Source organism: Larus michahellis, chromosome 6 (genome assembly GCF_964199755.1).
Source record: "Larus michahellis chromosome 6, bLarMic1.1, whole genome shotgun sequence".
Classification (NCBI taxonomy): domain Eukaryota; kingdom Metazoa; phylum Chordata; class Aves; order Charadriiformes; family Laridae; genus Larus; species Larus michahellis.
The window spans coordinates 24,679,440-24,690,413 of record NC_133901.1 but is presented as its reverse complement, the minus strand read 5'-3'; the positions used below and the strand labels follow the sequence as shown (position 1 = coordinate 24,690,413).

Genomic DNA, 10,974 nt, shown 5'->3' with positions numbered 1-10,974 from the left:
ATTTAGCCTATCTTGAATGAGGACTTTGATTCAACTACAGAATCAGGGCACAGAACTCAAATTCTGTACAACAGCCAGTCACCGTTTGAAACGGAATAGAAACCAGCTAACTATCAAATATTAATAATTTATTCTTGTCCAGACAATACAAACCAGTAAACAGACACAAATGGATCTAAATCCAAGCACTTAATTCTCTCACCTCCCTGTATCCCCTTGTATAAATTAGAAACTAAATAGATACATCTTCTTTCTGTTCATATGTTTTGCAAGATACTGAAGATGTAAAGCTTAGTCCAACAGTTCACTCATCATGATTCTTGGGTTTTGCCACACTTAGGACTGTTTTCAGAAGCTGAGAAAGTAGCAGCTTCATATTTAAAAAAAAAAAATCTTTCATTTTTATTTAGTTTTCTTTCTTTTTTATTGTTTGGCTTCTGGTAATAACTTCATTAAATATCCAGCTCCAGAATGTTTGGTGAAAAGTTACAGCTGCAAAGAAAGGAGTACAAATACTTACTTTAAAATTAATAACAACCATGGCCTTCATCTCATCCAGACAATGTACCAGTCTTTCCAGACAAAAACCTCTGCACACAATACATACTTTAGGAAAATCAAAAGAAGTAAGCTATAAGGAAGTGCAATATATTAATGTGAAACCCCAAACTGGACTAGCCAGCTCTTTATTGTTTTCTTATACAATATTTTATGAAAAATTAAAAAAAAATCAGATTTTTAGTCCAACTGCAAAAGCTAATGCGTATGCAGACCTAATAATGACATGATCACATTTCTGCTTACTATTTCCTTTTTTTTTTTCTTAAGATACAGACAGCAAAAGTTCCTGCTCAGTAACAGAACAAAACTACTACGTATATTTGAAGGTTATTCCCACAGAAACGTTTATCAGCTTCAGCAATATTCATTAGCTTCCAGACATTATCATAGGCCTTCACTTCCTCTCACTGAAGTCAATGGCGAGACTCTCATTGGCTTCAACAGGAGTTAAGCTCTCAAAGAATAAGGCAAGGATGATAACTTCTGTGCGGTTTGGAGTAACATGATAGGACTGGAATGCACCTTGAGACTTGTGTGACTACATGCAATTAACACCCAACAAAAAAAAATAATAATAATCAAACAATGTTTCACAATAGGTCCTGAAACAACAAGTAAAATGAAGCAGATTCTTACAATGCTACGGAAACTAATACAAATGAAGCTTGATTAATACGGTGTGGGATTTTTTTAAAGCAATACAAATCTGTGATGTTAATTTGGTAATGAACATGTTCTGAACAATACTACCCATAAATAATCAACGTGTTATGAAAGTCAATAAAAGTTTAACTCATTATTAAGATGTAATTAATGAGTATATTTATGCCTACGAATTTTCTCATTTTATACTAAGCTTCAGAACTCTGTAAACTGTGAGGCATTCGTCGTGCTTAACATGGCAGAAAGTTGTATTACATCTCTTCATTATTTTATTCTGTTCAGTCCTCTTCCCATCAAACATGCAAACACTGTCATCACCATTTTTGGCTTCACTTCAACCAGATCATCTGGGAGAGCATATATACGAGCACCGATTTTTCGAGCAACTGAAATGGCATACCTTGAAAACAAGGGAAAATAAATATTGTTATTTTTCTTGCATCTACTAGTGTGCCAGGATTCACAACAAGAACAACAGATTTTAATAGCAGGATGTGCCTCTTCAGTCAGTATTTACACTCTATGAGAAAACAGACATTATTGTGAAGCAAGCATGTAGTAGTAATTGTGTTGGCTGACATTTTGCTACTGGTTATCAATGCTTTTTTGTCAAAAACAATATGGATTGTGGCAGGCTATTAATAAACGAGTTGCAGTGGAGTGCTGGTAGGTCTTACCAGCCATGAATCTGAGTTCATATTTTAAATATGCTAGAAAAGTAGCTCTAGAATATTAGAATTTATAATCTATTTGAAACAAATCAACTAGTATTAGTGGAATATCTCTCTGTAAATCATTCATTACACCATAAATCCATGCATCTCCTGCACTTTAGGAAAATAGAAAGCATTCATTTAAAACTTACTTAGCATTATTCAATTTGTCTTGGTAAGAAAGATCTTCTCTCTTGACCATTTCTGGACGAACTGCTTTTGGTGCAATGGCATCTATTAAATCTAAGACAGGTAAACTAGTGCTAATTGATTTGTCCTAAAAGAGAAGACTCAAAAGATTAGTATAAGGAATTTGCTTTGATTATTCTCTTTTCACAATACAAAAACCCAGCAGCACATCTTACATGCCTATTGAAAGATAGCAGCGTGTTTTGTTACTTTATTGTGTGAAGGTTTTTCTCCCTCTTTATGAGGTCTATTGTTCTTTTCCACAATCAAAATTATAAGGTTCACACTCAATGCTGATATTATTATTCTTATTACACAAATGGTTTAAATTTATTTAATGAACGAAACTCCCCTCCTTCCCTAAGGAAGGAAGGAACTTTGAAAGAAGTCCAAGGACCAGACTTTCAAGACAACAAAAAGGTATCCACATTCCCCAACTACTTTTATTTTTCTCCTTTTCTTGTAATGGAACTATTTTCTGCAGTAGTTTATGGCTCATCCTTTTATACTTTTTCAACCTAGATGGCATTCTGAGCTAATACAAGCAGTCTGTATTTTGTATTTAATACGCAGACATGTGTTTCCTTCTATTCTTAAAACAGCAAGTACTATTGCTGTTTTAAGACTAGAATATTTTTGCCCAGCTGTTAGGGCAGATAAGCAGCTGATGGTGCCAAACCAGCAGTCAGAGGACAGTGCCAGCGAGGCTGACTGAGGTGCTGAGCCCCCACAGGAACAAAGCCACACGACACAGCTGCCGTCGCCACCAGGCCAGAAGTGTGATTTCTAATTCAGTGAAGTCCCATACAGCCACCACATTAATTATACACTTGAAAATAGTAATAGCTTGAAGACATTGAATGCACAGAGTATCTCCCCAAGACCATAAGACAAAGCCCACGTTTTTGTCATTTTCATTGTTTGAACTAATAGCAATTCAATAGAACTTTGCTTTTATAGTCCACAATAAATATCAGGGACCTCTGCTTTCTCTGCTACACAATCTGCTCGCTGCAGTAACCTCAAAATACAGACAAAAACTCAAACTGTGAAAGACAACATATACGTGAATGCTGTCAAAAATCAGTAGTAAAAAAAGGCATACTGAATAATGTCACTTTACATCAGTAGCTCCTTATCTGTATTGGTCTACCGTCAACTGAATTACCTTAAAATACACCAGTGCCTCCCCCCCTGCCAAAACCATAGGCATACCAAAAGCAAGATGTTGGGACAGATTCTCCTCCTACTTTCAACATATATATACCGCCATTATTACAATTTATGTAGAAATAAGAGAAGCAGCAATCCCTTTTAAGAAGATAAAGACCTAAGTTATCTTCTAGAGTAAAAAAATAAATATTTTGTTCTATAAAATTATTTGATATTACTTTTTGCCTAATGCTTATCTAATTGAATTTAATAACACAGTGAGCTCTCAAATATTTAACTTGCTAGGTTCTTGTGTTTCTGTTGTGAACACAGGCAGAACTGTTTCAGAGTACACAATGAACCTACATAAGAATGTTGTATTTGCATGCAAGTGCAATTATTAATCTACCATTTCTAAGGAAAGAGATTCACACAGCATGACACACCTGACATACATATGACTTCTTTCATGTTTAACCCTTTAACAATGCAAAAGAAAAGCTTCCTTTATCAATTTGTTCGTATCTGCTGAATGGGAAAAGCTCCTGTTTTGTACAGGTCTGCTGCACATCAGCAGTGCCGGTGAAGACAAAAAATGTCGCTGGTTAACTTGGGCTCCCTCTCCTGGCTCTGTCACACACGAGTACATCTTTTTGACCAGCTGTTTTTAAAAATAGCGATTCCCCCCTCCCAGTAATTCCAAAATTGTTCTTGATGTTTGTACAAGCATGACAGTGCCTATATCCAAAAATTTGGAAGATACGTGACACACCATGCCCAAACATTGGTAACTTCAGACAGAAGGCCCTTTCAAAATTTAGCCTTTTTATTGTTGTTTTGTTTTGAATCTTACAGCAGCAATTAGAGGTTTTTTTCTTATTAATAGATTTGTAAAATACTTTTGAAGAATCACAGACTGTCAGAAATATCTCCTTATACAATTACGCTAGCTGACGGCAGAGCCACTGTTAAAGCCAAATTGTTAACAGATCAAGTTAAAAATCCCAGATCTGATTACATGTGGAAAAAAGAAAAGTAAATTAATTTGATTACCTTGAAACTTGTAATTGAAGTTTTCTTATTTGCTTTTGCAAGTGTCTGATTCACCCACTTAATAATAATTTCATCATTTACTTTTTCCCCCTCTCCAAGGTCTGATAGTACGTTCAAAGTGTACCTTTAATGAAGAAAAGAGTCTGAGTTAGTGAGTCGTTAACAGTACAAACCTACAAGCAAAAGTAAAATGTTACCTCAGCAAAGTAACAATGCCGAGTACTCATCTTCATAAGGTACCCTTACCTTACAAACTATTCAGTACTTTAAATCACTTCTTCAGTTGTTGCAAGAATAAAATAACATCCCAAAACTCAAAATATTCACTGTTACATCTTCTTCATATATTTGTTTTACTCAGCACATCATAACTAATTTTACTTCATGAGCTTAAGTACAAGTCACCTTGAAAACTGAATCCTAAGTCTGAGAAACAAAAAGCACTAAGTGTTTTGGGGTAGGTGTAAGAAAATTAACTTGTGGAAATTAACTTGTGGAAAGTGTTTGCAATAAAATACTCTTTATTGAAATAATTTTATAATATTTTTTTCCTGCTCAGTACACTAGCAAGATTTTTATTTTTGATAATTACATTTTTTTATTTTATGATAATTTGATTATAATATTATTTGATTTTATGATAATTACATTACTATAGCTGTGATGGCCTAAAAATTTCTTCCCATTTTAACTTTCATAGCATACATCACCTCTTCCTATTTATCTTTCTTTTTTTTGATTTTACAAATATTGAAATTACTCTCTACTTACAGAAAGATACATGGAATCAACATGAAATAAACTGCTCTTTTTACTTGCTGCAGGATTTATAGTTTTAATCACAGTTTTTAGTATGTAAGGTTTTAATTGTCTCTATAAATGGGTGTGTACACATACACACTATTGTGGTTTCAACCATTACACAGTATGCAAAACTACAAAAAAGGTATAAAAGTTTATCTTAGAGAAGAGGGGTATTTAGAGATGGCTCTCTAAAATACCTGTTAAGTGAGCTGAACACTAGCTTTAATTTTTCTTGATATACAGACACATAAACACACATGGACAGATACATATATAGACACATCTATCATATGCTGTGCCTAACTTACCTTCTCATCAGCTGCCATACCAAAGCCAAAGTCAGAGTTGGATTACCCTCATTTAGATCGTGTCCAGCAATACCAACCAGTGAGAATTTGGCTTTTGTCTTCCCGAGTTCTACTGCATAATTGCAATTCTCAATCTAAAAATAAATGTTGTGTGCAAATAATAACACCTTAGTATTTCTATAATACGGACTTACAGTCTATGTGTTTTGAATTACTTTGGCTTACTGTTACCTATGGTGAGATTTGGAGCTAGAGAAAGATTTCTAGCCTTTCTACACTGTGATTAAAATAACACAGTTTTTACTATAAGTGAAAGCATGCAAGATTCCAATGACAATCTTTTTTCACACTTGAGAAAACCAAGGTCACTTCCACGACAGTCAACAAATTAATATATACTTACATCAAAACTGAATTTGCAAAAATATTGAAGTGTGTTAAACAGACAGTATTTTTTTTCCCCTCTACATTTCTGTTTTCATAATAATCACAAAACTAACTGAAAGCTTGGACTCTGCAAGTCTTGCACAAATTCTCCTGGCAGCATATAAATTTGCTCTGTGAGGAAACACCTCACAATATAAGAGCATCAAGCAACGATAGCTGTGTCAGGCCTAAAACTTTTACTTGTATACCCTAACTAGACCCTAAATTAAATATTGCCAAAAGATGTCCACATCTAGAAACTAGAGTAATATATGCTGTAACTACTATTTATTCCTTGGGATAATACCTGGAAGATTTTTATATTTTTTTTTCCCCAGGACTGTCTCAGTAGCATGCAAATCTAGACAACCCAGATCACTACAAACAGCAGGAAGGGAGACAGTGAAACGGACAGTATGACGGAGTATCTACCCACCTTTTTCATATTACCACCAAGTAATGGATAAGGAGGTTTGTTGACATGGTTCCAGTCAACTGGCACACGAGTCATATCATACAGTTGGAAGATTATTAAAGCATCAGAGAGGTCACTAAACCAGAGTAGAACAGTGTTTTTTAGTACAAGAGCTCATGTTCACAATGAAAACGTTAAGTACTTGAGACTTCTTGAAGTGCAATTAAGTTGCTGAAAAATTCCAGTCACAAATAAAAATTTGTGTCATTCTGTGAAGAAACTGGCCTATATCATATTGCTTGATTTCTGTGATTATTTACATTAAATTGTATATTTAATTTCATTATTTTAACAAATCTTGGTGAATTAAGCACAGTCACTGGTTTTCCCAACTTTTAATTAAATAATTGTTTTCACAGGGTAGGCACGGATAAAACACCTAGCTAAAGAGTTTTCATTTATTGATCTAGTTTTAATTTCCTCAGAACTTTCCAAGATATTAAACATTCATGCTTTATCTGCACATACAGATGTATTTTGCTAGAGAATAATCTAAACCACTGTACTTATCTTGTGAAAAAAAGGGTATTAGGAAAAGTATTATTTTCCCATTATACATTGCATTCCTGATAATTCCCTAATTCCCTTCAGCTGCTTGCTAAATGAAATTCTCCCTGTTAAGCTATCTACAGATGGTATCACTTTACAGAGGTCAGAAAACAGAAATAAATGAAACCTAACTGCAAGTATACACAGAAGCAGATGTTCCCAATTGCTCCCTATATCCCATCTTTTATTGATAGGATTTGAATCAACTGCTGGCACAATTTGAAAATGATCAGAAGCACCTAAAAAGGCCATCGTTTTGAGGGAATACCACACTGCATAGATTCTTACAGTCTACTCAGCAGGCATCTATCCTCTCTTACAGTTTAGAATTACATTACTGTTTTAATAGGTTTGTGGTCATTTCATCTGCCATGAGAGACAGTAAAAATCATGCATTATATAACACAATTATCTCAACCTTTCAAAAAACATAATTCAAAGTACAAGTAAGTGAGAGAAGCCCATCAAAACCTGTTAGATTTTGTAGTATCTCTAGATCATAAGTAGAATTCTGGACTCAGATACTGCTTAATGAGGTTCTACAGACCAGTTTTGAAGTTTCTATCACATTGTGTGGAAACCTGGAAATCACTGTTCTAGTAGAAATACAACTTCCCTTTCTTCTTCCCATCTTTCTTCCCCTGTTGTTCAAGGGAAATCAAATTATTGTTTAAAAAAAAAAAAAAGCCTTACCTGTATAAGTGATTAACATATGGGCTTACACCCAGTGAATTCATCCAGTTTCTGAAAGTTCTTTCTTCCTTACTTTCTCCTACAGTGACAAATATAATTCTATATGAATTACTGGAGAAAAGACTTTAATAAGCAACGTTTAAATGACTCTCATACACCTGTTCCCGCCTCCCCCCCCCCCCAAAATATGAGTTCATCCTTCCCCAACAGTAGTCCCTACTGGCCAATAAGTGGAAGGAATTCTATCAGAGTCCCTCAGTTCTGGGGACAAGGTCAGAGGCACTACAAGGAGTACGATTAGACTACATTTTTCTGTGTAAATACAATTTGGTAAAAATACAGAAATAGACAGTTTGTCGGTTATATTTTAGATAATTAATATATCATGGAGAAAAGAGTGATGATTAGTAGTAATTTCCTAAAACCAAGATTAGTGGAAATTGCATTCAACAGTATCTTTAAATGTGTTTGAAATGGCATATTTTTATTAAAAGTTAGCACTAACACAATTATTGCAACTGCATCAAACTCCAGAAACAACAGCTCCACTTCTCTCCACGCAGGAGTTCCCACTATTCATTTGTGAAGGTCCTCCCCAAAGCACTAGACCTCACTTTTTTAGTGTTTAAAACTGGAGACTTAGCAAGGCAGTACTGTATTGATTAAATTTGCGAAGCTATTTATATACTGCCAAAGGGACCAGTTATTCTTGGGGTTTTAACTAGCAACTCTGATTATGAGAAATACAGAAAATTCAGTAGGAAAAAAACCCCAAAACACAGCCATTCACTTTCCTGACTTAGATTGTTTTTATCTGTTGTAATCCTGAGTTCCTAAACTAACCTTCTTTCCCTATAAAGTTACAGTTTGCAGTAATACATTAATTTTCTACATACAACATTTCCTAAATTTTAGCAATGTATCTGTGTCCAATTGCACGCAAATGAGTGCTGCATAAGCTGTTTTCTCTTATATCAAAGAAAAGCATTTAAGAAAATATTTAGCCTGAATATGTGAGCTTGGAATAACCTCATCACTTTGTTCCCCTGGGCTGATAATCCACCGTTAGGAAAACGGAAAGGACATTGAGGAGGGAGAAAACATCCCCAAACAATGAAAGAACAGACTTCTCAGTCCTCAAACACGTAAAAATCTGAGTAAGAGCTTTCTTTGCTTTTTTCGTTTGTTCCTCAGAGGATAATGGTACTGAGTTTGTCTAGTGAGGCTTATGTAGTATGAAAACCACCTCATTTAGTACTGCAGTTCTATATTGACTACAGGACGACGAATGTTTTTCCAAACTGAAGCTACTCTATAAACATGTATTTATCACTACGATAGAAAGAAAACCTCCGTAATATTATTTTTCCACGAAGAGACTTATGTCATAACATCAATTTTTAGATAGAGGTTACAATTTTAATCTAGGTCTCTTCCCTTTTTCCAAAAAAAAGCTCTGGACTTCAAACTATATTTATATAAAAATTAAGAAATTTCAGCTATAATTGACATTCTCCAACAGAATAAATTTTATTTTAAAAGTTCCAGCCATCTTACCAGTTACTTTCATTTCCAATTATTATGAAATAGATTATATTCATCCTACTGATATATTTTCTTTCTAAATTATGAGGTCTTTCATATGCAATTTAAACTAGTATTTGTTTCAAATATTTACTTGTAAAAATTACCAAAGTCACTAATGAATACATGCTGAAACAAAGAAAAATAATACCCTGCAAGGTCTTCAGGCAGTCAGCTTTGTTTCACATACTTCTTACCACAACAAAATTTAAAAGACAATACAAAACAAAGTCATTAAAAACATCCCTATTTTTCCACAAAAAAAAAGATACAATAAAAATATTTTAAGTTTATAAAGAGTCGCTTAAGAGGTTATAATATTTTGAAGCAAGTCCCTTTTGCTTTTTTCTTCTTTGAAGTTTTTAGGCTTACTGAGCTTTGAGTTGGTTTGCGATACCCAAAATACTGACTGCAAAGTGCTTTTAGGCACACTTGCCCATTGCAAAGACAGAAACAAGATTATTTAATGAACTCTTACTAGACAAAGCGTAGTTAAAAAAAACAGATACTCAGCAACTGCACTCAGACTGAGAATTTTAAAACGCATGCTTAACACTGTCCAAAGAATCCAAAGTAGTCAAGCGAGAGCATGCAAGTTGGGCAGCACCCTTTCGGATACCGGGAATCCAGGAATTAAACCCAGCATACTACATTTAATATGCCACTCTCAACAACCCCTTTATCATGCAACACAAGCGTTCATAAGTTTTCCAGATGGCTGAGAACTGACCAATTTTTTTCTCTCTATTCTTTTATTCAAAGTATACCTTGTGATCCTATCAGGTGCATATCTTCTGCTGAGTGGTGCAGCAGATAGCCAAAATCATTGGAAAACTGCAGAAAGGGGGCAGAGCTACACAAAAGAGAGAGGAGCAAATTTGGTAGTATCCTTTATATTTATTGCCATCTCTTTCTTTGAGATCATTATACTATGGAACTGAGTGGGGAGTAGCCATAGGGATGGGGTCAAGAACCTAAAGGGGCTCCAAATACCTATGAGCTCAAGATGCAGTTTGCACCCTATGTTCCACTGGCCTCAGTGGGAGTAGTTAACCCTCTCCTGGTAACTGCCTTGAAAGGCTGCCAGCAGACTAAGCACCAGCAGCAGAGGACATCTACACTGGAGGAAACATGGGTGGACAGAAGTCCTTCCTCTTCTTCCCCGCAAGAACTCAGCTTTCTGTGTGACGTAGACTCCAAACTCTGCTGCCTTCCCCACAAGCGAGAGGTTCCTCAGAGCAACAGCAACACCCAGTTAAAGGTCATGCATTGACTGAGGTCAGGACTCCCGCCCTCCATCTCCACGTAATATCAAACGTTCATTTTGCTATGTGGGTACCTGAGGGATGTGCTCTCTGCATACAAGCGCACATCACCAGACTTTTCAAGCATTGTCAGAGCAGATGTCAATTTATGCACAGTGTGTGTTGTCTTAAACGAAAAAGAACAGCCACATCATACTCGTTGGGTGGAAGAGTCACTGAAAAGATGGAATTTATGCAGGAAAATGGGAGACTTTCAGAAAGCTGTACTCACCCACACATGCCTAGAGCTTTACATCTTGGGTCATGGAAGGCCCCTACTGGTTAAACCCACAGAAGGATCTATATGGCATTTGACTTATTGCAAGTCCTGCACCCATTTTACATGCATCATGTTAGACCTGTGGGGATTTTCTTCTTCTGTTTTACTTATGATGGCATATTAAAGCAATAGAAAAATACAAGAACAATGCAAAAATCAACCAGAAAAGGACAGAGATGATTAAAACACTAGAAAAAAAAAAAAGAAGAAAAATTGCAGA

At 35.3% G+C, this 10,974-nt stretch overlaps 1 protein-coding gene across 1 annotated transcript in view; it reads right to left on the bottom strand.

Annotated features, from left to right (window-relative positions):
* Window positions 1-215: 215 nt before the first annotated feature.
* Window positions 216-10,974, bottom strand: part of PLS1 (plastin 1) — a 47,667-nt gene continuing 36,908 nt past the window's right edge. Inside the window, exons 11-16 of the mRNA XM_074591360.1 lie at window positions 7,587-7,665; window positions 6,306-6,420; window positions 5,444-5,577; window positions 4,332-4,455; window positions 2,090-2,214; window positions 216-1,624 (exon numbers count right to left, since the gene is read on the bottom strand). Of these exons, the coding sequence (XP_074447461.1) occupies window positions 1,489-1,624; window positions 2,090-2,214; window positions 4,332-4,455; window positions 5,444-5,577; window positions 6,306-6,420; window positions 7,587-7,665 (713 nt within the window). The 3' untranslated portion in view covers window positions 216-1,488. The remainder of the gene's footprint in view (window positions 1,625-2,089; window positions 2,215-4,331; window positions 4,456-5,443; window positions 5,578-6,305; window positions 6,421-7,586; window positions 7,666-10,974) is intronic.